Below are 26,456 nucleotides of genomic sequence, written 5' to 3'. Positions count from 1 at the left end.
AGAAGTGTGATTGGAGTTTACTCAGCAGGGGCACTGGATGACAGATGACAAGCCTGATGTTTCACAGCTTGGACTCTGACACTTATCATCTTTCCACAGCAGACAGGGAAATAAACACTTTTACATAAATACAGATGGATAAATGCAACTGTCACAATTTTTTAGAAACACAAACGTAATACATGGAAGATGTGTGCCATTTTAACTGATCACTTTTGAAGCTTCGTACCAAGCTCAGTAAACTAAAGAGCAGCGCCAAAGTCAGCATCATAAATTTTGACTCCATTTACATGTTAGGTTAGCAAATTTTATCATCATCTGCAGATGATGATTTAAAAAACAGAATATTCTAGAAGGGATTGTAAATACTTTTCAAATCCCAGAAAATGGGTCTGGGCTTTCAGTCTATTCTTAGTAAGCACCACATACCTGGCATACTATACCCACCTACCTAAATAACATATTTTCTGTGTTTGTAATTGGCCTCATGTCCTCCTGTGTCTGAGTTTTTAGAATAACTCACTGGCTTTGTTAGGTACGCCTGTTCAGCCGCGTGTTATTACAAATGTAACTGGTCATCCAATCGCATAGCAGCAACCCAGTGTGTTTAGTTGTGTAGATGTGGTCAAGATGACCTGTGGCTGTTCAAACCAAACAGAATGGGGAGCAAATGTGATTTGATCTGGGCTGATCTGAGTAATTGAAACTGCCTCTCTACTGGATTTTCTCACACAACCCTCTGTGGGGTTTACAGAGCTTAGTCTGAAAAAGAAAATATTCACTTTAGTTCCCTAGCTAAAACACCTTGTTGAAAACAGAGTTGGCAAGTAAATGGCAAGACTGCTTCTAACTGATGGCAACAGTAACTCAGCCACTCATTACAGCCAAGGTGTGCAAAAAAGCATCTCTGAAAGCACAAGACATTGAACCTTGAAGTAGAAGCAGCAGAAGACTGCATCCAGTGCCAGTCCTCTGAGCTAAGAATGGAAAACTGAGGCTACAATTCACATGGGCTCTACAAAATTGGACAATGGAAGATTGGAAAAACTTTGCCTGGTCTGATGACTCACAATTTCAGCTGGTGGATCAGAATTTGGTGTAAACAACATGAAACCATGGATCCATCCTGCCATGTATCAACAGTTCAGGGTACAGAGTGTAATGGTGTGAGTGATATGTTTTTGGAAAACTCTGGGTCCCTTGGTACCAATTGAGCATTATTTAAATCCATCTCTTTATGACCACAGTGTTCCCATCTTCTGATGGCTCCTTCCAGCAGAATAATGTGTAGTGCTTTTGCATTTTTGGTGCATAGATAGCAAGAGAAACCCACTATGCCAGGCACTGGAGATATCCCCTGCATAAATCTGCCAATATTTACATCATCCGCCTCAGTGTTCCTATTAATGAACGTGCATTTTCCCTTTAAAATAAAATAAACAGAAAGCTCTGTTATATTTCCAACTATAAATATTACTATTACTATCTTTACTTTTAAAAATAAGTACTAATGGCGTTAATATATTCACATATCATATTAAGCAATCTCCACGTGTGTCCTGAGATAACTTTTGACGCCACATGTTCTCAAACAAGAAAACGAAAATGAGGGGTTTTGCTGGAAAGAAAACCAAAAAACGCGGCATACGCCTTTAACGTTACAACATATGGTTCTCGTGGTGCACTGTCGCTGATTGGCTGGCCCTTATTACGTCACGTGGCCAGTCGGTTTTACCCGGCGTCATTGCGTAGGGAGGCGTGTGTGACATTTGCGGTGCAAGAAGCTAGTTTGAGAACAGCTAACCGGGTAAAGATGAGGACCTAGAGAAGAAAGTAGGAAGTATTTTTTCCGTTTAGCACCAGGGTCGAGTTTTGGCTTTGACTTGGTCATGGTTCTCCGATTGGAGAAGATATTTATGTCAAATGTAGCGTTTGATAAAACTTCCTGTGTTGGCGAGCACGTTGAGTAGTTAAGCTAATGCCTTTTTTTCTGAACTTGTAGTAAACGTGCAGAGTTCAGGCTGAGGACGTGTTCCGGTTTGCTGTCCTGAGATGTCCGTACTAATATTTGATAACTGCAGCTTAAGTTTATGCATTGCTGTATGGCTTTAAGCGCCTGAGCCGACTTGACAAACTGCGGTTTTTTTTGCACACAAGGTTAAAATTAGCTTTAGCCAACTAGCTCCTCATTCCCTTCTTGCTGCTGCTTTCTCACTTTTCCTCCGCTGACTAGTCGGGACAGGTGTGCTGAAATTGGGCCAGGTGTGTTGTGGGATACCCAGGGTGCACTGCTACTTAATCACGGCGTGCGCTGACAGTCCACTTCAGGGATTTTCTGTCACTTCAGTGGAGCCAGAGGTGCAATCATGCTGCTCTCTTTGGTTGTGCACACATACTCGCTGCGGTACTGGTTTCCTGCTACGATTATGCTGGGGACAGCCCCGGCTTATCTGCTGTCATGGGGGGCTTGGCGCTTGCTGTCAACTATCTTACCATCGAGTTTGTACCACAAAATAGACGACCGGTTGTACTGCGTCTACCAGAGTATGGTCCTATTCTTCTTTGAAAACTACACAGGAGTTGAGGTGGGTGATCCTCCACTTTGTGTGTGGGTTATTTTACCTACTAATATCTAGTCTACGAATAGAAAAACAGACTGTCTTAAGATACAGCTGCCTCTGGGTGCATATGTCTGCAGGTTTTCAACTTACAGCGGATTAAAGTCTGTGGAGAATATTGCACTTTTTCAGGTCTCTGTATCTGTTAAAACCGTTGGGGGTAAATGTATAACATTGTAAGAGTGTGTGTACACATTCGGCCCAGTTAACCAGATGGACCAGACACATTGCAAGAAAGTCTGCATTCTTTGGCACTGCTGTTGCCACACCTAGAACAATAGGTGGTTTTCGTACGTAAAGGTGTGTTTACTGAAGGCACGTACAGTGGTGTAGCTGGCTGACCTTTGCCTTTGAAAATGATTAATCTCATAAATTCATTGCAGTATCATCAAATGAAGGCTTCTTAAATGTGCTGCAGTGTTTGAGTAAATTCTTTAGGATTAATTGCAAAGACTCAAGTTTTAACATTTAATGAGACAATATAAATGTTAATTTTACAGTGATGTAATTAATTTTTGCTGACACGTATACTGCCTTCAACCTGCTTTCTTTTCTTTTTCTGTAGATTGTTATTTATGGAGATATACCAAAGAACAAGGAGAATGTGGTTTACCTGTCAAATCATCAATGCACAGGTACTTAATTTGAATATCAAGCTTTATAAAATGTAGTCCAATGTAAAGCACTATTCAAATATCTAACCTTTTCTTTTGTTGTAGCTGACTGGATCATTGCTGACATGCTTGCCATCAGGCAGAGCGCTCTGGGTCATGTCAGATATGTCCTTAAAGATGGACTCAAGTGGCTGCCGCTATATGGATGGTATTTCTCTGAGGTAATGTATCTGTGTGAGTATGAGGAGGTCATTTTTAAGATTAAGAAGAGACCAGCTGCTTAATCTGGGGTGGCTGTAGTTCAGGAAGTAGACAGGAAGGTTGGTGGTTCCAGTCCCTGGCAAGATACTGCTAACCCCAAGTTGCTCTCCGATGCATCCATTGGAGTATGAATGTGTGTGAATGTTATATAAAAAGCACTTGAGTAGAAAAAAAGTGCTTGTATTAATGGGGCAAGGTGTGTACAGCGTTTTGAGAGCTCAGAGTATAAAAGCATTTACCAGCTTGGCACTGTGACTGATATTTACTGCATTATTATACAACATGAGTGCTCATGGGTTACACCAGTGCTGCAACGTTGGCATTCCATTTGAACTTAACCTGTAAAGTTTCGTAACTTCATCTTGGATCATTAAGGCGTCATGGTGTGTGCCTTTGTCTTACTTCCTGCTAAAGTAGTTAACCTGACATATTTTGCCACAGTAACACATACACAGATGGATATAAGGGCTGGTTTGGGGGAAGGAAAAAAAACAAAACGATTCTACCATGCCTGCCAGGTGTATGTATGTATCAACATGTTTAAGTTGCGTTTCTTCTCTGTAAGAGTGGAAGGGAGTTGTCTCTGAATGCGCTGCATTGTTTGCAGCCTCAGCTTAGAATTTACAGATCTCAGAATAAAAAAGGCTAACCCCAGTGTGGCCAGGTGATTACCACAAACACTCTTCTAACATGTGAGAACGCTGTCTAAAAGAGGAAGAGTCTTTGACACAAGAATTTTTTGTTTTTGTTTGTGTATGGTGACTGGTTTGTAGCAAAGCTTTCGTCTCATCTCTAAAGTCTCAATAGACCCTGTGCACGAGAAAATGCTAACTTCCTGGTTTGAGACCGGATGTGGGGTTGTACATTTCCGGTAGCTTTACTTCGCGGTCAATCGCTACTGCGACGATATACTCCAAAACTCGAAAACGGAAAGATCGCGTTAAGTTACAAAGAGCAGAAGGTGGGAACACTCACCACTGTTGTGTCATAAAAAAATCTAATGATCAATTTTGACGTTTAAACAGTTTAGATCGATCAGTTGTTTACATCACTCAACACAAGCAGAACTGCATTACAAAATCAGAAGACACAATCGCTGCATCGATCGCTAGCAGTGTGACTCTGAAGTGCAGTACTGTATGTCCACGATGTCGACGAAACATTTTGCACCGTCAAAAAATAAAATTTGCTACTTGATTTCACCTATCGCTGGTTATTTTTAGAACATAACACCCGCGATAAACGAGGGACAGCTGAGAAATATAACATTTGAATCCCTTTTCTCTTTTGCCCTGAGGCGCGGGGAAAAAATATTGACAAGTCGATGAACAGCATTTACAGATATATTGGGTAAATGCCCAAGACATCTATAGAAATGTAAATCGCCGCTTGATTCATTCATTCAACTTGTTTTGGACCATAAACAAGGCGCGAATAGGACACCGGAAACAAAGCTCCCCACAGGAGTTTCCGCACCGGAAGTTGCATATGCTAATGTGCACATAGTCTATTTGTTGTCGATGAAAGCACACCTAAGCCAAGAGACCACACTTAGGATTGGGGTCACACCATCTGTAATAAACATAATAAAACAAACCCATCTCTAAACGCAGCCTTCATTTTGCACAATTGTGTTCCATAGCATTAAAAAAAATCTCTGCTATAATCATATGTAGTGCTTTTCTACTCAATAGAGCACTTTAAGTCTCACTCACCCAATCACTTCTATTCATACACGCACTTTTTACCAAATGCTTTTTTTTTTTTTGTTTGTTTGTTTGTTTTGTAATACATCAACACTGTGATGTATGCATCAGGGACAACTCAGGGTTAACATCTTGCCCAAGGATACTCTGACACTGAGTAGAGCCGAGAATCGATCCACCAACCTTCTGATTAGTAGACCTGAACCACAGCTTCTCTATTAATTAACTACTCTATTAATCTCATTTGGATTTTTTCTTCTACCTAGCACGGGGGAATCTATGTGAAACGAAGCTCAAAGTTCAATGAAAAGGCGATGAGGAAGAAGCTCCTTGCTCAGACTCAGCGTGGAGCACCGGTAACTACACATCTTCAAATATTTCCTAAATGTAAATCTTTTTTGTCTCTTAAGTTGAAACAAAAGAGGCTTCAAGATTTAAATTGCACGTAATTATATTCTTAAAACAGGAAATCCAAAGTGTTTTGTTCAAAGGTCATTTGAAGCTATTACCATTTCAACACTTTTTTTTTATTTTATTTTTTTTTACCTCCTGGAATATTTATAAAAACAAGATAGTAATTGAAATTAAAGTTATAAATATTTCAGGGTTTTTTTTTGTTCTCTGTGTCAGTAAAATGTTTTATTTTCTGCCGTGGGAAACAGGCAGCAGTTTTTACTCCATCTAAATGGATAACTGGATGTTTTTATGTGTTGAGATTCATTTGTTTTGTGTGTTTGCTGCGGTGCAAGGACTTGCTTTTAATCGCTTTTTTGGATTTGACTGTGGGGGATTAGTGTTGCCTGTGCGTATGTGTGTGTGTTGTAGCACAAGCCGTCATGGTTTCCAAAAGGCACACTGTGAAAACTGTGTAACACAGTTCACTGCTGATAGTTGCTGTTCATATAATCAGTTGTTAATGCAACAAAAAATTGGAAACTGAGACAAGAAACTTACGATCATATTAATAAAGACACAAATTTTCACAAATGGTTCAGTTTGGCTGGAATCAGTAAATCCCACTTGGCTGCGGATGCCAGTAATTACATTGGTTCAAACTGCTGCATAGTTTCATTTGGTGCAAATGTTGTCATAAAGGCATCGGCACAGGTTGGGCAAAAGTAGATGAATCAGATACAGCCGGGGCCTTTGATTTCATGTGCTTTTTCTCCTCATAGATGTACCTCGTCATCTTCCCTGAAGGAACTCGGTATAATCCAGACCTCAAGAATGTTATCGCTGACAGTCAGGCTTTTGCTGCGAAAGAAGGTAGAGTCATAACAGCAGCCACTCACTGCTGTACTTGTGCATACTGATTCAGTTCAGCCCACTCAGTCAGTAAAACAGCTGACTTAAATTTAGTTCTGTGACCTTCTTTGACCACTAAAACATAACCTGCAAATAAAACTTTCTTGAACGTTAACAAATGAGAAAAACTGTATAAAACTAGAAGCAGACCTGGATTCAGTAGGATTAAGGACTCAAAGCCATATAAATGCTCATGAATATAAAAGATTATATGGAACAGTAAACATATCAGGTAAAAACCTCACTAAATAAAAAATATTGTAATACTGGTGCTGTGCTGACAAGTAGCCACGTTCCACCAGCTTTGTTATTTTGGCACCACCATGAAGTGCAATGAACTGAAACAGTTCAGGGGCTTGTGCTGCTTTCTGCTCACAAACAGCCTCGATTCTGCAGAGATTAGGACTATCTCTGGGCCTCGGCACTGAATATCACCTTCCCCCATTAATCCAAATAAATCGCTCTGGAGAGCTGACATGTGCACATGACATTATCTGTTATTAGTGTGGCATTAGTGAGCAGAGGACGGTGGCACACCAACCTAGGATCCACCAAGCTTTGCTGTGAATATCTCAAACAGCCACATTCACATTTGTTTTTCTTCATTTTGTGGGGGATTCTAGCCGTCACCTGTTTTACAGTAGAGCAGTGGAGCTGGCAGGAAATGAGAAGAGATGGGGAGATGGCGCACAACAAAGGTTCCCATGCACACTCGTGTATGAGGAGCCGTCTGCGTGGCTCATAAATCACTAAGACGATTTATGAGCCACGCAACGCAATATGTAAAACACTGGTTGCATGGGCTGATAAGAAACAAATTTATGATGGTTTTTACATATTTTTCACAGGGCTCACTGTCCTGAAGCACACTCTAACACCCAGAATGAAAGCAGCTCACGTAGCCATCGATACTATGAAGGGCCACCTGGATGCTGTGTATGACGTCACTGTGGCCTACGAGGGAACGCTGGACAGCTCCGGGCAGAGGAGATCTGCACCAGCGATGCCAGGTATGCAGGCATGTTGTTTTAGACACGAGTCGGGGGGGTTATGTTGTTGGTGTTACAGCTGATTACGCGCACTTTTATTTCTGTAGACGGCAGTTGTTGTTGCACGAGATATGCTTTGGTTTGCCCGTAACAGCGACCTCAGTTTGCTTTCTTCTTAATCAGTGCATCCTTAAACACACACACACGTAGTATTATTAGTCCTTCAACATTGTAAACGACGCCACCGGTAATTAATCACACAGCAAACATCACCTATTAACAGTCACACCTTCCTGTAAACAACATGACTCGGTGTTTTGGAGCCTTTGATTATTCCGTGTTCCCAGTTGTTCAACAAGCGCTCTTTGAATGAATTAAAAAAACATCCCGTTTCAGGAATAAACATCTGTGTGTTTCTAGAAAACAGAACAGAGAATAGAAAAGCATTCCTGTCCTCACGCACTTCCTGGCCTCATGTGGCGAAGGTGACGCTGGTGATTTCACAAGGAGCTGGAAGTGACTCGAGGCTGCCAAAGCAAATGTTTCTTATCAGGGTGACTAAATTAGCATTCAGCATATTTCTGTAGTCCTTCAATAGCTGCAAATTGAGAGGATAAATTAGTAATTTACTGCACAATAGAAATTATAATATTTGCTGCTCCAATTCCTGCTTTACTTAACAAAAACAACAAAAAACACATTCTTAATATTAAATGTAATGCATTTCAAATCAGAATGGCTTGTTGATTTGATTGCAGTCATTTCAGTGCCTCTGTGGGAGGCCTCTTGTTTTGATAGCTGTAAATGAGGGGTGGTTTTTGCATCGCTACAACAACATTAGCATGTGGTCCAGGACTTTTCCTTCATAGTCACAAAAACATGGTTTAAAAAAATGGTAGCAGCCAAAATGTACCTGACTTAAGAATAACTTTATTAACTTATTGGTTACTTGGATTTGTTCATTGACTGTGAAGGAGGGAGGGGGGGGGTAATGCTATTGCAAATAAAGTTTTATATCCCTTTTTTACTGAGTGTATTAAAAACAACAACACAAATCTTTAAACTGATTAAATTATAACTTAAGAACAAATGCTTGATTGTTACCAGTGATTACAAATTACGTTCTTATCTTCTGGAGTACTACTTGCATACGATTACACATATTTGCAATTTTGCTTTTGTATTTCACCGCAGCTTTTAAATCAGTTGATGTGATTGAAGTGCACATGTTCAGCTTTAAATGAAAGAGAATAAGAGAGAAAAATAATAAAATCCATGAAGTGTTTCTGAATTGTAGCCATTTTTATACAAAGTTCCCAATTTTTCATTGTCAAAATTAGTTTGACAATTGACTGACAAGCAGTTTCATGGCCAGATGAAGCCCCGTCCCTTTTTTATGATAAATGAAGGAGACGTGACATCTGAAGGTCAGTTGGTATGTTGACTTAGTATTTTACAGCTTCTCATTGTGATTGTAAATAAGGGACCAAAGATGTATTGGTGCATGTGAGGGAGGCTGTTGTTAAGCTGTCAGGTTATCAGAGAGAAGTTTTAAGTGTCCAAATCAACAATCCGCCAGCTGCCTTTGCTAAAAAGAAGACTGGACATTTCAGCAACATCAAAAGGCCTAAAAGACCACAGAAGACAGCTAAAGTGCACAATGACGTTGAGAAAGACAACTTCACAACACCTAACCACACACAAAGTATACTCTCTCAAGGAGGCAGGAGTGTGATTGTCAAACACCTTCTTGAATGCACGTGCAGAGGCGGAGCGAACTCAGGAATGAGAAGGACAGATTACACTTTGCCAGAAAGCCTCTAAAAGCATCTGCACTGTTCTGCAATAATATTGGACCAAAGAAATAAACATGAACTTGTATCAATGAGAAAAGTATGGAGAAGGAAAGGTACAGCTCAGACCACCTGTCAAACATGGTGGCAGCAGTGTTGTGACATGGGAATCTGTGGTGCAGTCGGCTCATGCGAAATATTTGTTAAAGCCGTCAAATTCCTGCTGAAAGATGCATGTTAAGGAGGTAAAATTGTAAAGACTATCCTTGTTTAAAATATGGTCCAACTTGTAACTGCACCGCTCATGGTAGCAATCGGTTTCTTTCAACTCGCGAGATCAAAGATTCCCTCTCTGTTTTTATTAAAGATATTTGGATCATAGCGAGTTGTTTGTCACTTCACAGCAGAGTTGTTTTCCCTTCCAGGTGGTTGTTTTTTAAAGGTTGTTTTGCAGCATTGTTCTGCTCAAACACACATGACATGCAGTCATTGAGATTGAGCTTTGATTTATGAAACGCTTTAAGAGTCTTTTAGCCTCTCGGTGCCAAACACGAGTGTCTGCAGCCAAGAAACCCAAAAACAGGATTTAACCCCCCGCAAGCACGAGGAGGAAATGCACCACACTGCTTTGCACCTTAAGAATGACTCCGGCGTTTTTATTGTGCGTTACAGTAAAAATATTTTCGTGCCTTCAGCCGTCAACGAGTTGTCGGCGCTCGTTAAACTGGCACACATTGTGTGCGAAGGTCAATTTAAATCCGGGCAGCCGCTGATGGAGGTGCTCTCTCCAGCAGTCTTTCGCTGCCGACTTCGATCAAGTTTCCTCTTTTGGCCTCAGTGCCACATTTCCTGATGATATTGCATGTTGTGGAAACAGGAACTTGAAGGTCTCTGGGGATAGACGAGCAGCCTTGAGCGTTCACACTTGGTTACGCTTTTATATATGACCTCCTCAGACATGTGACTTTCTGTTTCTTTGCTTAAGTGCAGACTGACAGTTGAATTTTAACATATTGTATGAAGAAAAGTTGAAACTGAAACATTAAATCATATTTGGAAAGATGTTTTGTCTTTTGTGTCATGTGATGTAACACCAGTGACTGTTTTGGAATTGCCTTTAAGTGATTTCCTTCCTTTACTGGTCTTTACTGGGCAATTGCATCACAGCAGCTCCAGTCCATCACTGTCACCTCGTGTTGGTTTTTAAGTGCTTACTGTACGTGTCGTTGCACTGGCAGGCTTTTCCTGTTTTTGATTGGTCTTTTTATGGATTTATTTTTTTCTCTTTGACAGAATTCCTCTGCAAAGAATGCCGCCGCATCCACATACACTTCGACCGTGTGGACATAAAAGAAATTCCCTCGGAGCCGGCGTTTTTCCGCAGATGGCTGCACGATCGCTTCGAAATCAAGGACCGGTGAGTGTGTGCGTCCCTGTGTGTGAGAGCATGTACACGCACTTGTGTGTGGAGTAATTAATCATGTTGAAATTGCATGTCATCTAGTCAATATGTGAGCTGTGAGGTGTTTTTGCAAAACGACTTCTTTTGTGTGCCACCGCTCTGTTACAGAGAGATAAACCTTAACTTTGTGTTTCTGTATTTAGAATAAATTAACACAGTACCAACTTAATATTCAACCAGTAAAATATAACAAAGGGTTTTGTTTCACAGGTTTCCAGCCGGAAAACATAATTATTTACTCTACATATCTTTTTTTTTTTTTTTTTTTTGTATACGATGCTAACTAATTAATTACTAATAAAACAATACCAGGTAGTCATTATGAAGTTAATAATTAATCATTTATTTTAATAAGCTTTCTCATTTAGATCAAGATCGTTTGTTAATCAAGACCTGTGAACAAAAGACATAAACGACAAATCGACCTGTAACAAAAACAGTTACACATGTTGGCAAACTGAGAAAAGTGTGTCTAAGGGTTGTTGTGACGGTGAAAGAACACAATGTGGTTTTGACTTTATGTAGTTGTGGACAACAAACTGTATATAAGAATTTTTTTCACTTAATGTGAACAACAGTTGCTTCTTGGCACACAGTTTAGTAAGTAAAAAAAAAAAGGCTGCTTCAGGCACACGTGTACAATTGGGTCAAATGTGGTCGCCGATTTGCTCGTTAATTAAATTGTCTTTACACTGACAGCTCGTCGCGGATAGCTTATTCGTTTTTAGTGAGAAACACAGAAAAGTAAGGTTTTCTTTTGTGGCTTCTCTGGTGTGATTATGTGACACTATCTCTGAAGAAACAATTTGAATAATGGTTTTGTGACATTTCCATGTGGGCACAGACAGAGAAGGGTCTAGATCAGTGGTGTCACATTCAATTTATGTCATGGTCCAAGTACTCTTAAGTTTAAGTGGTCCAGATCAGCTCATTTGTTGCTTCATAACCTGTAAAAAAGAAATAAATGTCCACTTTTTCTCTGCTTCAAACAAACAGTTGACCTACGCATTTTAATCCATGAGGTGTTTTAAGAAAGAGTCTTTGTTTTCTACATGATGAAGAATTCAAAGGTGTAAAACTGCATATAAAAGTACTGGTAGCTCATTACCTGTATTGTAAATTCACAGAAAATATTTTATTTTCTGTGAACCCACTGTAATAAACTTTAATGTTATTTACTGTTATACTAATGACAAGAAAACATTTGTTTTGGTATTCCTTTGTTGTAGTATAACAGACCATGTGTGATTTCTTAGTCTGTAAGAAAGATGTGAAAGTGACAAAAATAGTCTCAAATGTTTTTCTCTCCTCATCCTGATTTCATGAGACTTTTTTCTTTTCAAAGGCTGCTGACCAATTTCTACGAGTCGCAGGATTCCGACAAATTATGCAAGTTCCCCGGTGAGGGCAAACCTTCTCCGCTGAATCTCTCGAAAACCCTGCCCTCCTTGGTCATCCTTGGGGGACTGACACTGCCAATGCTGCTGACAGAAAAGGGCAGGAAGCTGTACGTGAGAACCTGGGTGTGTGGGACGCTGCTGGGCTGGCTGTGGGTAAACATTTTTCCCTAACAAATCGAGGCCAGTCTGCCACGATGAGACGCACAAAAGACTCGAGACGGTGCCATTTTCCTGTATCGCGACACAATGTATGCTCCAGATGCAGAGCAGTATGTGATAAAAGGCTCAGAGATATTTTTGTTTGACTGTTTGACCGGAGACACTGAGAAATGTTAGCCTTTTGTGCTACTTGCTCCCTCCTCAACCTGAAATGACAAAACCTTTATTAAAGTATTATATTCCCCAAAAGTTATTGAAATAGCTTCATACCTCTATTAAAATAACCCCTCCTTCCTTTCATTGGATTTAGCCAAATTGGTATCCTTGCATGCTGTTTTCTTCTTCTTTGGTCTTTGGCCAGTTTAGAGTTCGAATTATTTCTGAGAGCAAAGTGTGCCAAGCACTCTAAAAACACATGCAACGATCACGGTCGGCTGCTGTACTAAAGAGCACAGCCTGCTGCTGATTGATCATTTAAGTGCACTGATTTATTGGTATTGGTTGTAATGTTTGTCTTGTTTCATGCCAAGTCTCATATCAGGAAGAAATGCACTTTTTTCCCCCTCGTGTAAGGTGATGTTTGTTTTTGTTTTTTTACATTGGTCGAACAACATGCAGTCCTCTACACGGGCCCATACGGGTGACACCAGCTACATTGTTTATTTTAAATATTCATCTTTTGTTTCCTCACTGTGAATGTAGCCGTAAGAACAAGTATATTTGTGCATCTGTGAAAGACTAGCCCCTCCCCCTTTTCTCTTTTCATCTCAGCCTTTTTTGTCAAGAAACACTGTTGGAGCTCGCAGTGGAGGACTGTCAGTGAACTTGTTCCACTAATGTAAATCATTACTTCCACCTTTAAAATCGTCAGTCATTGCCAAAACCTGTTGCGTTTTGTTTTTCCACATCGTCCCACTGAGAGCGTCTCTGCGTGTTTTAAGTTGAGCAATACGTTGTCGACAACGGCAAAGAGACTTTACGTGTTTGTTCCTCTGAGTTATTAAAAAAAAAAATCTGATTTGATGTCTTTCATAATTATTCATAACTTTTCTATATGCATTTGTTACGACCGTGTTAAGGTTCACGTCTGTCTACCTAACAAAAAGCTGACAAAGCCATGTTAACAGTATATCGCAGGTTTCCTGTGCACTCAAAGCCATTTGTATTTTAAACATCATTGTATCGTGAAATGCACTGTGTCTGTTGTCGTTGTTTACCATGAAAGCGTTGCATTTTCCACACGTCACTTACGACCTATTTACGACCTCCTGTAGCCTGATGTGTGTTTTATTTCCTTGTGTGGATGGTATAGTAATTTACATCTTGCTCTAATACCTCACTTGAATAATCCTTCCTTGTTTTTAAATGACCTTTGTCAGCCATTTTCTAGTCATTTTTATCCAGACGAGCTCTGACTGTAACTCATCAGGAAACTCTGTGTAGACAGTGTATTAAATGCCAACTGTTTTTGGAAATGCGTGCCTTCTCTTTGGAGGAGTCGGTCCTCGGCCGTCTCACAGAGCGCCACGGTGGCTCTATTTTCTTTCCGCCAGGTGACTGCACAGACGCTCTCTGCTGGAGCTGCTGCTCACTGCAGCATGCGGCAACACTGTCTACAGTTCATAGTGGCTTATTTTCCTCTAAGAATGCATTGATTTACACTTGAGGACTATTATTAAATGGTGAAACCTTTAATGCGTGTAAGTTATGGAAGTTGGGGGGTGAGAATGAAATAAAGTGGTTTTCCTGGGCAAGTTGTCTCTTCTCTGTTGCTCTTACTGCTTTGATTATAAGTTTGATATCAGATATACGTAGAAGATGCATACTGTTCTGCCTCTGTATTATGTATATACATTATGCTTTATTACTTCTCATGGTCAGGAACAATACTCAGGTGGGCTGTGGTGTTTAAACTGCCTTTCAAAGTTTTGTAGACAGCCTCCTCCGTCTTAGGGCCTTTCACAGCCCTCCATACAAATGATTCTTCCCAACTGCATGAGTGACTGAAGTTACGTTTGGCACTTAGCTTGGAGATTAAAAGCCTGGGAATGCATTAATATCAATAACACTCACAAACGGCAGGCATTTCTGAAATTGGTGAGATAAGCACCAGCTCAACAATAAGATGCAGTCGGTCTGCTGTGTGGTTTAACCTGTTGTGTTTATTCAGAGTAATGACATCATGCAGAAACAGACCTGATGATGTTTGTTTAGTTTTTAATGATTGGTGATGGATGGTCAACAGAGGGCTGAGATAAAGGAGGAGGTGGGCAGAGAAAGGGAACAATGGAGACGATGATGAGTGAGGAGGGGAGGGCAGGGGGCCCTGGCTCTAATTTTTTTTGCAAATCTGTTGGTCAACATAAACTAAGGCAATGCCTGGTTTTACATAGTGTCTTTTAAGGGGCTGCGCTGAGCCTGAAAACATGTCCTAAGTTTTCTGCACCAGTTTTTTTTTAATTCTGTTTTTTATTTCTCATGAAATATTCTGATTTCCCATGATTCCTTCAGCCTTGTTATTGGCTCTCCTCTGTTCCCCCATTTAAATCCTGCAAACACCCCTATAGAGGGGGGAGGTGGATCAGGGGAAGGGGGAGGCAGAAAGGCACGTCTTTACCTTCCCCATCACTTGGCACAGTCACGCTTCAGATCCAGTTCCTGAAGCCAGCTCCTCCTCCTCTTCTCTGGCTTCTGAACTCTTTTCTCCTCCTTTTCCTCTCTGTTCGTGTTGGTCCTTATTTTCTCTTTTGTCACCTTTTCTTATTTTAACTCTTTCTTTTTTGTTTTTTTACTCTCTTACTTTTTTTCCTGTCTGCTCAGCCTGTTCCCTCCCTTTGACTTTCCTTTCCCCCCTTTCTTTGCACTTTGTTTTCTTTGTTCTGCAGCTCTGCCTGCTGTGCTTGAAAAAACACAAGTCACTCCTTTTTCTTTTGATGCTACTTTTAATACTGCTAATTCTTCTTATCATCCAACCTTTTCTCATCCTTTCATCAAGTTTTTTGTTATATTTCTTACTTCATCTCCTGCATTTCTTTAATCCCCAGTACCTTTTCTAATTTCTTCTCACCCTTCAGTTTTGTCTTCTCGTCCTCCTTTTTCATTTCTTTGTTCTTGTCTAGCTTCACCCCAAGTTTCTTTCCACCAGTCCTCTAGTTCTTCTTCATGACAAAGTCCTCTCCTTCAGTCACAAGTTTTCTGATGTGCCTGTTTGGTTCTGATGCATCATCTGGGACATGCTGCTGAAGATCCAAGAGAGCAGACTCTTCACATCACCATCTGTGACGTGGGTAAGTTCTTCGGGCCACGGCGCTAGGAATCTATGATACTACAGAGAAGTAAAGTAAAGCTTTACAGTAGGAGTGTGCAGTTTACTGTAGATTTTATTTTATGTGTACAACACCCAACACACCAGAGTAACCAATTATCTTTGATAAAACCCTGAAAAACTACAACACCCAGCGAACCTTTCCACACAGCTAAAACCTGATAACAATCTGTTGGTTTTTTATAAGATATTATCTCCTCTGTGATCTCATTATTCATGTGTGTTATGGTGTTACTGCAAAAAGAAGGCTGTAATGTGGTGTGAAATAAGACATGTTTTGGTTAAGCACTTGCTTCTTAGTAGTTTTAGCAGATAGCCTGACATGAATCCAGCTCTTGCTATTGGCTCCCTGTATGCTTCCTGAGCGTGTCAGGGTCTGGCTGCATGTCAGAGCATGTTGACTCCTCGTGGGCCATTTTGCAAATTTAGATACTCAGCTGGGGCCTTCCAGCTGTTTCACAGTCACACTCTAAAGGTGATCACTGTGTCATTAGAGCCCCTCGACTCTAGAATGATCTACCTGAGGAGATTTTATTGGTGTCGTATGTGATGTCATCTCTTTTTTTGGTCTTTTTTGGTTCTGTTTATTGTTTCAGCTCTCTTGCTTTTGTGATTTTATTGGTGTTGTTTATTTGTCATAACCTTGAATCTTTATTTCTGTTTCATCACATTAACTGTATCTGTTTTCTTTGGGCTGATGTTTGAATTTACTTTCTGAAAAGTCTGCTTTTTGTACTTTGTTAAGTCTGTTTTTAAATGTTGTGTGTACAAATAAAGCTTATTAATATAATCAAGATTTGTACTCAAGAAGAAGAAGTTTGATTTTACTTTAAAATGCCGTAAAAGCTTTGACTGTATCCTTGCTCACCTTGTGCCCTTCCTACCTGCCCTTGCAACATATTTACATACACTGCAGATCTAATCTAATTTTGCACTGAAAGAAAAACTTTAGAATTTTCTGTTTTTGTGTTTTTATTAGAGACATTGCATTCAGTAAATTTCACATTAAATCAGTATAAATACAACCCCAGTTCCAAAAAGTTCATTTTTGATTTGATGTCAGCCACACGTCTCAAAGAATTTTGCATGGGGGAACAAAAAGTTGGAAAAGTGATACTACAAAGAAACAATTATGTTAATTGGCAACAGATCATAAACATGAAGAGTATAAAAAGGGCCCCTTATAGAGTTTCACCATTCAGCAAGAAAAACAAAGAAAAACTTTGAATATCTATTTTTTTAACATAAATTGGGAAGACCTGGTTCGAATATCTCATCATCTATATTACATAATATCATATATCTGGGAATCTAGAGAAATCTCTGCACAGGGGACAAGGTACAAGGCCCAATGGTGGCACTGTATAAAAACCTAGAACGAATCTGTCGTGGAAATCACTGCATGGGCTCAAGAGCACTGTCAGAAACCATTATCAATGAACACAACTCTGTGCCAAAGCTCATTCAAAATGAACCCATTCAAAGTGGAAATATGATGAAACAAAATGTGAAACCATTTTTGGAGAAAATGAACGCTGCTTCTTCTGGGCTAAAGCGGAGAGAGACCATCTTTTGCTTTTTGATGTGCATGGAGTTCTGACAGATCTGGGGAAAACAGCATGGAATAATTTACAGAAAGACCTAAAATTAAGCACACCTGACTCTGTAGCTCAATGCAGTGAAGGAGACACATGTGGGGCTCTTCTTTGGGAGATATATTTTATATCATATTGCAGATCTTGCATTTTATGTTTCTTTTTTGTGCTTAAATGTTAGATTAAAAGACTGAGGTGTAGAAAAAAAATCTTTTGTATGAATGAGTGTGAATGGGTGAATGAGGCATGTTGTATAAAGCGCATTGAATGGTCAAGTAAAGTAAAAAAAAAAAAAAAAAAAAGCACTATACAAGCACCAGTCCACTTACCATTTGTAATATGCTTTGTGTCTCCAGTTTTAAGAAATAGAGACCTGAAGGGCTACTTTTAGAAGTGTGAAAAGCCATAGTAGTTCAGAGAAGTCACTTGCCACTAGAAACTCAGAAATGGGTCAGAGATAGGGAAAGTTGTCAAAATATTAGCTCGAGGTTACCGCTAGGGGTCGCTTGTGTTTTTTGTTTGGAAGTACTTAAGACAGCAGCCATATTGGTCCGGGAGAGCCGCACCTCCTGAAGTCAGGATTTTTAACTTTCCAGCGGTTTCATTTGCTCTGCCTGTATGTTGAACCTGTATGGACAGCTGGACATAAGTGAGATGTTCAGGATAATTAAGGTAATAAGGTATTTATTTTAAATGATAGGGTTGAGTGCGCTTATATATCAAATTGTTAATGTTTATGTAAAAATTTAATTTGACACTAAGTCTTCAAAGATGAACAGGAAAGATAAATACTGATAAGATCGTTCCTCCCTTAAAATTAGTCTTTACCAAATAATCTAAAAATAAGTAAATGAATAAAATGGAAAACAGACAAACATATTTATAGTCATGTTTTTGTACTTTCAAAGTCTTCTTATTAACAAACAGACAGGAAGAGATGGGGGACGTTTTTTAATTATTATTATCCTGGAGTGACCAGAATGGGCAGGATTAGATTTGCAGTGGAGGGATAGTAGATTTACCGGAGAAAGGATGGTGGAAGGATGAAGTCAGGAGTCAGGCCAGTCAGGGGGAAAAGAAGAGGACCACAGAGAGGGTTGATGGAAGATGGTTGGTGTGACAGAGGTGGATGCTAGGGTTAGAGGGAGATCATCCGCTTCTACTTTCCGTCCACGAGTTTTCTACCTGAGCAACAACATTTTTAACAAATCATTTTTTCTCTTTCACCAATAAAAATTACCTGGACCTAAAAATTAACCGAAATTAGAATCTGGCTTCGTATTGGTACAGAAAACAGCTTGGGTAACGTGTGAAACGTTATTAATAAATAACGTTAAAATAAATAAACAAATAAACACAATAACATTCGGGAGCTGTGCATAGAAATACGATATATAACTGTGGCCACAACCCCTGAGAAAGATGGCGGCGGGAGAGACGCGCTTCACAACCCCTGATGACGCGGGATTTACGCATTTCTACGTATCTCCACGGCCAGTCAACGAGGAAGCGCAATTTCGGACCAAAGGTTGTGGCTGCTGCTGCTGCTGCTCACTTGTCTGGACTCCAGGTATGCAATATGCAACAACACGATTCATACAACAGTAACAATTTATGTAAGCTTCACCAATACGTAGTCGTTTTAACAACAGTTTAAAGAAAGTAGCCAGCATAGGCGTTCATGTGCACGTCTGTAGCTTTGTGCTGCGATTGTTTCTGTAGTTGAATCATCCCAGAGGCTCACAGCAACATCCGGAGATCTCATTGTGGGTAGATATGATTAGATTACACATATGTTGAAACCCAAGAATTATGAAGAATAGTTTGGGAGCAGTGCTGTGCCTGCAAAATTGCGTATTTATCCAAAACCAAGTGGATGCAGTAGATAGCAATACCGATATTTTTAACTTATGTCATGACTTATGAGGTGAATCATCATCAATTTACAAATCAAAAAAACAAAAAATAATAACACACATCAGTGGCTATACACTGAACTTAGAGGATAGAAACAAAGTATCGATCCTGTCATGTTAGTATCGAGCCGATATCGATACTGTCGATAATTAAATTTATCCACCCACCTCTTTTGGGGAGCGCGTGCTTGGTAAAGATTAAAGCTGAATAAGTGTCCTGAGTTGTGTCTTTTAACCTCCTGACACCCTGCACTGCTTTTTTGTTTTCAGCTTTACGATGGCGTTGGACTGGATTGGCTTCAGCTATGCTGCAGCCATTGCTTTTGGAGGATTTATGGGATACAAGAGAAAAGGTTGATGAGCATAATTTCCTTCGGGATTAATAAAGTATTTCCGATTCAGATTCTGACCACAGCTGTGCATAAAGCTCAACTAAATATTAAAGTGTTGAAAATGAAATCAACACTGATTGATTTTTGCGTTTCCCCGCAGGCAGCGTGATGTCCCTGATGGCTGGTTTAGTTTTTGGCGGATTATCCGCTTTCGGTGCCTACAACATAACGAGTGACCCAAAGGACATCAAGGTGTCACTGTGTGAGTATGGCTCTCTATATGCAGCCCGGCTACAATCAAGAGTGTAGAGGTTCAGTGTCTAGCTAGTGTCATAACAGGGTGTTTTCTTTCTTTCAGTGTCCTCGGGAGTTCTCGCAGTCATCATGGGAATGAGATACAAGAACTCTGGGAAATTAATGCCAGCTGGAATAATGACAGGGCTAAGGTCAGAGTCAGACGTGCTACCAGACAGTATGAATTGTTGCGCAAATCAGGGATTGGGACATTTATTTGTTGAACTTGCTGATGCAGTTGCTTTTGTTTGTCTTACAGCTTGTTGATGGTGTTTCGCCTCTTACTTCTGATCGTCTGACCGGGAGAACATCAACCTTTACCCTGGAAACAGGAAACATTCCCACTAAGCTGACTAAATCAAATTTTACTGCAGTATTTTTTTTTAATACATGCATATGAGCAAGTGTATGAATGGGAACTTCCATGATTTCTTAACCCACACTACAGGAGACGACTGTGAGCTCTGGGTGCTGTTAGGGCTCGGATTTATTTCTGTAACTTGAGAAAAAGAACAAGTTGAAGCATTTTCATTTGTATTCTTGTCCGTCTATGATGGGGAAAGAGTTTTTGTGATTTTTCTAATAACAGCAAATTAAAACAAGTTTAATTCATTAAAAACTGTTGTGTTTTATCCAGAAGAAAAAACAGCAGCTTCGAGTGTTTTTGTCAAATGTATTTATTGCTAAAGAAGATTACAGAAGTTCTTTCCATGTTGTTGTGTTGGTGCCTCGTCTATCTTCACGTATTTACCTGCCTCTTAACAATAAGAGTTAAGAGGCAGGTAAATGATTATCTGCCTCTTAACTCTTATTGTGTTGCTTGTCCTTTAAACTAATTAAGATTTTAGATGTAACTGATTTTAGATGTAACTGATCATAATCACGCTGCCTAATGAGGAATGTAACAGATCTTTTGTAGCGTTTTTTCTTAAAGTGGCAACTTGAGGTTTAAGACTTCCACAACATTTTTCAAGTATTTTTCATCTGGCGGCGGCTTCCTCTTGCTGCCCGGCTGCAGAAACCTGCTGATGGCGGGGATTTGTGTCATCCTGCCCTGAAAGGACTGGAAGGAATAACAGAAAGATGAGCGTTTCACAGCACTGGGCGTTGGCTATCTCATTGAACTTGTTGTTGATTTATTTTTTGTTGAAACACGTTTACCTTGATATTGGGGAAGTCTTTCAAAATGTCTGGAAATTTCTCCTCCAGCATCAGGGTGCATTCAAGAAGCAGCACATCAGCAAGGCTTAGTTTTCCTCCCACCAGGTACACGGGTCCAGTCAGAGCCTATTTTATGACACCTATTTTAGCAATGATCAGCAGAAACTCAGGTTTTTAAACCAAACAGAATCAGTTATTTTACCTTTTCATACACAGGAAGGTAGCGCTCCTTTGCTTTGCTTTGAATGTTGTCCAATTTGGGTTTGGGATCTGGGGTGAAGGGAAGGATCATAATCATTTCCATGAGGTCTGTCAATCCCTCAGAATACATGTTGATCCTGAAGGAAAGCATAATAACCTATTTAAATACAGCTATGATGTAAGACAAACACTTTATTACACTTTTTTTTTTAAGGACCATACATGACTCGTTCTTTGGGATCCTTTGCATGCAGATTGTACTTCTCTGCGATGTAATTCAGGATTGCTTTTGTCTGAATGAGCTTCATGCCATCCATTTCCACCAAAGGGACCTGTTGAAACATGAGCGCCCCATCTTTGGAGCAAGCACAACAGCAGCAGGTAAAGCAGGTTTGCACTCCCAGTGGAAAAGACCAACACAATTTGTTTTAATGTTCATCTTTGACTGTAGATGAGAAGATATTAAGAGACGTTTGCATACAAGCTGCTGTCTCAATCTAGATTACATAACGTGGCTCTAAGACCACGGGGTGGATGGGAGGGGGAGTTAAAGCGTGACTTGGAGGCAAACCACAAAAGCTCCACCCACAGTCATGAGTTCGATTTTAAACGACTTAACAGATTAAAAAAAAAAACCCAAAACTTTTAACCTTCCTTGTTTTAACCTTTAGTTTAATGTTTACCCAGAATAATCTTATCTCTTGCATCCCCTGCATGCACCCATCTCACCATCAAGGAGTTTTTCATACTGCTCCCGAGTTGTCAGAAGCACTTCATCAAACTGCAAAGAAAGTATTTCAAATCAGATTTGCACAAAAGCCTGCAGTTCTTCAAAAACTCACACCTCCTTCACTTACCTCGACTTCTGCAACAGTTAAAAGCCAGCGGATTGACTCCATCTTCCCTCTCCCATTAAAATAGTACACCACAGGTTTTTCAGACATGGCTGTTGTCTGTGTTTTCTTTTTGTTTTTTAGGGCCTAAAATCTGTGAAGCAAAGTGAAATCACAGTAAATTCGCAAGCAGCTGCATAAATGTGGAAGCTGTTCCCCTGCGTGCGCAGTTTTCATACCTGTGCGCGCTCAACTTCTACGCAGCAATGCAAAAAAAAAGTGGAAGTAAAAGTTAATCTTACGTAACATTCACAGCGCTCAGGGTTGTTGAAGGGGTGGAGAAGGCGGGGAAAACGCGTGAAGGCGCTGATTGGGCAGCTTCAGCCAACGCAAGCATGCTTATTTGCATTTTGTCGCTAACCATCATGGGTAAAACAGATACAGTTTTCTGTTTTACTGTTTAAAAGAATTTTACCGATGCAGCTTCTATTTATAAGATGAACCAGACAAACTGTACGGATCCCGACCAGGACTTTGAGTCTTTAAACCCTCATTGTGAACAGGTTTGTTCTGGAGGGCTATAAAATATGCTAAGCGACCGAGAGTTTCTGGATGTGAGGGCGATCTGGCTGCGACATCTGTCACCCCATTGATCGCTAGGGTTGATTCGGCTGATCTGGCTGGCTAGGCGGGTGTCCCCTTCCTCCCTCACCGGTCCATGTGTGTCCCTCCCGACGCCCAGCGCTCGGTGGCAGCGGACGATGTCCCCCCCCGGCGGACGACCATCCATCGGTATACCAGTAGCTGCGCTCCCCTGCTAGAACCTCCAAACAAGCTCAAGGCCCATTTGTAGGAGAAACGTAGGGAAGTCAAGCTCCAAGCTTCAGACACATCCAAATGCGGCGCTGCACGTGGCAGTCTGCCTTCCTTTTTAGTTTTTGTTGTAAAAACATAAACTTTTTTTGTACAAGTTTAATAATTGTATATATTTTCTACTTATTTAAAAGGTTATTTTCTTTGTTTTGTTATTGTTTTTTTAATCACTGTTGTATATGTTAAATATACAGTATGAGGGCCTCACTATGCACCTGTGGCACTTTTACTTTATCTATCTATTCAATTTTCATAAAAGCATTTAATCCAACAAACAAATAACTGAGTGTATTTGTGTGTGCACTCATCCATGCTTGGGCTGGTCTTTATGTGATATTGCATGTTTGTGTGTGTTTAAGATAAGATAACTCTTTATTGCAAATGAATTTAAATGTGTGGAACTTCATAAAACAGAGCTGGGTGTCATTTCTGTCATTTGCCTTTTGGACTACCATCCCTGTACCTTCCATCTCCCTTCATAAAGCCCCCTTCCAGCTCCCAACACAGGCACACATCATCATTCATATACACACACACTATTGGTTACCCACACACATGTACATGAACATGTGTGTCCTTTAACTGACCCTTGACCTCCTAACTGTTCCTCAAACCTAATTCTCAATCTCATCTAGTTCACTTTCCTCACTGAGGGAATGACCCCCCCAACTGTCCAATCACATTTTTTCCTCCCATAAAAAGTTCTTGTGCCTATTTCCTGCAATTTGGTACAAGTTCAGTTGGTTTGGCTGCTTATGTATCACTCAGTGCTCTCAAATCATTTCCCCAGAGGTTCTCCCTGTGACCCAAGTCCCTGCAGTTATCCCCATAAAAACCTTTCAACAAACCTAAAACAGAGTCACCAGGATCAGAGTTCAGAAGCACTGCTTTAGCGTTGCGGCCCTAAGAAAGGCAGCCTAACTGCATAACATTGCTCTGAGGCAACAAACTAAAAAGTGTTGTGTTAGAAGACAAAATTCAATCAAAATGTGTCTTTAAACAACCAACGACACTTCTTCAGATGTTCATATAAGTGCACATAATTTTTTGATACAGTTATTTCAATTTAAACATGCATAAAAAAAAGAATATTAGTCTTAGCAGTAGCTGCCACTGCATCTAGTGCTGATTTGGTCCCTGAAAGGATCGCTTCACCCAAGGGTCAAAGGTCAAACCCTCTTTTAGTCTTTATTGTACTGAAAAGTGAGGACACTTGTGTTGTTAAATAAAAAGTAATGAATTAATTAATTAATTAATAGCATTTTAGGGGAAAGTATTCTAAATAAAATTTAAGTTTGTTGCCTGAGGGGGCGGAGCTCTGTTGCTCTTAAAAACAAGTAATAAAATTTTAAACTGGATCCTGAGACAGACTGGAAACCAGGTGACACTTGATGGCTGTTGCATTGCCATGGGAAGGACTGTAGGGGTTGCAGTGGAGCAGTACAGAAGAAGTCAGGAGAGGTACAACAGTGAGTGTCTAGAACAGGGGTAGGGAACAGGTTTTAGATCTCACCCTGTGTCAACACACCTGAATCGAATGATTAGTTCATTACCAGGCCTCTGGAGAACTTCAAGACATGTTGGGGAGGTCATTTAGCCATTTGAATCAGCTGTGTTGGATCAAGGACACATCTAAAACCTGCAGGACACCGGCACTCGAGGCCTGAAGTTGCCCACCCCTGGTCTAGAACCATCTGTAACACAAGGTGGTCTCATAGTTTGGGGCTGCATTTGAGACAGTGGCGTTGGGGATGATGTCAAAACTGATGGAATTATAAACACAGAAAAGGACTGTTAGAGTTTGATCCACCAAGCATCTGAATGAGTTTTAATATCAACATTTATTTAGTTCACATTGTTAGAAAAGCTCACATCCGTTCTCATCTATCCTGTTAGTGCAGCATTTATCGACACGTAGGCCTGCAGATATAAATGATCACAAACATGCTGCATGATGAGGAACAGATTTTACTGAGATGGTAATTTGGACTGGGAGACTTCCATGATAGCCTTTGCATAGTTTTCATCCGTCGGTGGCTTCCTCTTACTGCCTGGCTGCAGAAACCTGTTGATGGCAGGGATTTGGATCATCCTGCCCTGGAAAGACTGGGAGGAAACACTGGGAACTGACTAAGCGTTTCACAGTACTGAGTTTTAATAACAATAATAATATGAGTCATTCAATATGAAATTCATCAAATCTCAAAAAAAGCTTCCACCTAAATCCCTGAGAACCAGCTGACATTTTTTTAACCTCTGCAATTGTGTTTGTGTCCTTCTGTCATGTTAACCACCCATTAAAATTTGGGTTACATCCACCAAGATCTTCAAAGTGTACTTAATGATATATTAGTGGAAAGCCCTATAACCTAGAAACATTAAATATTACAAATGTGGCATGTACTGTCAACATATAGAAAATACCACATAAAGATTTAAGATATCATGTCATCCTATATAGAGCTATTTAAAACATGTTTCTTACTTCCATTGTTTTTATTGACAGCATATAGAGAATAGTTTAAGGGAATTTTAACTATCACATTACTTTGGATTTCTGACCATTTCAAGGTCAAATAAGGTCAAATTTTTATCTTCAAAACGGCACTTAAAAGTCTGCTGCTTTTGTTTGTATTGGCAACATTTAACAAATACCTGACCTTTGATCTCACTTTTACATTTCACCAAATGCATTATGTCTTTAATGAGCTGTACATTTTTTTCTTTTAAAAGTACATTTTAAAAGAAAAAAACCCAAATGATTGCATACAAAATACAATACGACTCACTTAAAAGGTGAGTCGTATTGCGCAGAGGTTTGCGCTCTGGGAGTGGTTCTCATTGTAACTTTGGTTTATTTAATGAAAATATGCAAAATTTGAAATTTATATTCTGACATAGCAGAGGGTAACCACCTCGGTGTAGTTAAACAGTCTGTAACTTATTAAGTATTCATAAAATAGAGATACAAATTCTCATGACGTCTCTAAATATACTAAAGTTATTGTAGAAGTTGATTTTGAGAGGACGGGGTGGGAGGCACTGATTTTTCTTGGAATGCCGAATGTATGTGCTTCAGTTTCACAAGGACAGGTGATTCGTTGTTTTGTTGAATCATATCCAGCCCTGTCACTGTTACCTTAATGTTGGGAAAGTCTTTGTAAATTCCTGGAAATCTCTCCTCCAGCTCCAGGGTCCATTCAGCCAGCAGCATCTGCGAGGCTTAGTTTACCTCCCACCAGGTAAACGGTCCAATCAGAGCCTGAGAAATTTGTCCAAAAAAATGCATAATGGCCATTTTGGCAACAATCATGTTTTTCTAAACAAAAAGAGTCAGTTATTCTACCTTTTCATGCACAGGAAGGTAGCGCTCCTTTGCTCTGCTTTGAATGTTTTCCAGTTTAGGTTTGGGGTCTGCACAGAACGGCAGTGACAGAGTACATGTTGATCCTAAGGAAAAGCTTAATAATGTATTTAAATACAGCCACAATATAGTATCAGAAATTCCCTCTTTATTATTCCATGATTATTGAAGTGGAGCATACATAACTCGATCTTTGAGGTCCTTTCCGTGCAGGTTGTGCTTCTCGGCGAGATGGCTAAGGAGCACAGATAACAT

The 26,456-nt window shown here is 40.1% G+C and overlaps 3 protein-coding genes and 1 pseudogene across 5 annotated transcripts; 2 read left to right on the top strand and 2 right to left on the bottom strand.

Annotated features, from left to right (window-relative positions):
• The first annotated feature begins 1,732 nt into the window (after positions 1–1,732).
• On the top strand, positions 1,733–14,061 carry agpat5 (1-acylglycerol-3-phosphate O-acyltransferase 5 (lysophosphatidic acid acyltransferase, epsilon)). Its single transcript, XM_084949049.1, has 8 exons — positions 1,733–2,585; positions 3,184–3,253; positions 3,338–3,453; positions 5,466–5,555; positions 6,375–6,465; positions 7,353–7,514; positions 10,580–10,703; positions 12,094–14,061. The coding sequence occupies exons 1-8, from the start codon at positions 2,367–2,369 to the stop codon at positions 12,317–12,319; spliced, it is 1,098 nt and encodes a 365-aa protein (XP_084805175.1). The 5' UTR covers positions 1,733–2,366; the 3' UTR covers positions 12,320–14,061.
• Positions 14,062–18,690: 4,629 nt separating this feature from the next.
• On the top strand, positions 18,691–20,388 carry tmem14a (transmembrane protein 14A). Its single transcript, XM_084948338.1, has 5 exons — positions 18,691–18,797; positions 19,414–19,496; positions 19,636–19,737; positions 19,834–19,921; positions 20,029–20,388. Exons 2-5 carry the CDS (start codon positions 19,421–19,423, stop codon positions 20,066–20,068), a joined length of 306 nt encoding a protein of 101 aa, XP_084804464.1. The 5' UTR covers positions 18,691–18,797; positions 19,414–19,420; the 3' UTR covers positions 20,069–20,388.
• A 40-nt stretch (positions 20,389–20,428) lies between these two features.
• On the bottom strand, positions 20,429–22,319 carry LOC146374835 (glutathione S-transferase 3-like). Of its 3 annotated transcripts, none has more exons than XM_084948336.1 (7): positions 22,267–22,319; positions 21,989–22,118; positions 21,861–21,912; positions 21,354–21,486; positions 21,133–21,268; positions 20,931–21,056; positions 20,429–20,832 (listed from the first exon to the last, which is right to left on the bottom strand). In XM_084948336.1, exons 2-7 carry the CDS (start codon positions 22,073–22,075, stop codon positions 20,698–20,700), a joined length of 669 nt encoding a protein of 222 aa, XP_084804462.1. In that variant the 5' UTR covers positions 22,076–22,118; positions 22,267–22,319; the 3' UTR covers positions 20,429–20,697. The 3 variants fall into 3 exon arrangements, with proteins under 3 accessions (XP_084804462.1, XP_084804460.1, XP_084804461.1); XM_084948334.1 differs by having other exon boundaries at positions 22,204–22,298; XM_084948335.1 differs by lacking the exon at positions 22,267–22,319 and having other exon boundaries at positions 21,989–22,197.
• A 2,486-nt stretch (positions 22,320–24,805) lies between these two features.
• On the bottom strand, positions 24,806–26,456 carry LOC146374834 (glutathione S-transferase A4-like; annotated as a pseudogene).

This window comes from Perissodus microlepis, chromosome 13 (genome assembly GCF_051167445.1).
Source record: "Perissodus microlepis isolate ML-2025 ecotype Zambia chromosome 13, ASM5116744v1, whole genome shotgun sequence".
Taxonomy (NCBI): domain Eukaryota; kingdom Metazoa; phylum Chordata; class Actinopteri; order Cichliformes; family Cichlidae; genus Perissodus; species Perissodus microlepis.
The sequence above is the reverse complement of the archived record's forward strand: the minus strand, read 5'-3'. Positions and strand labels throughout refer to the sequence as shown.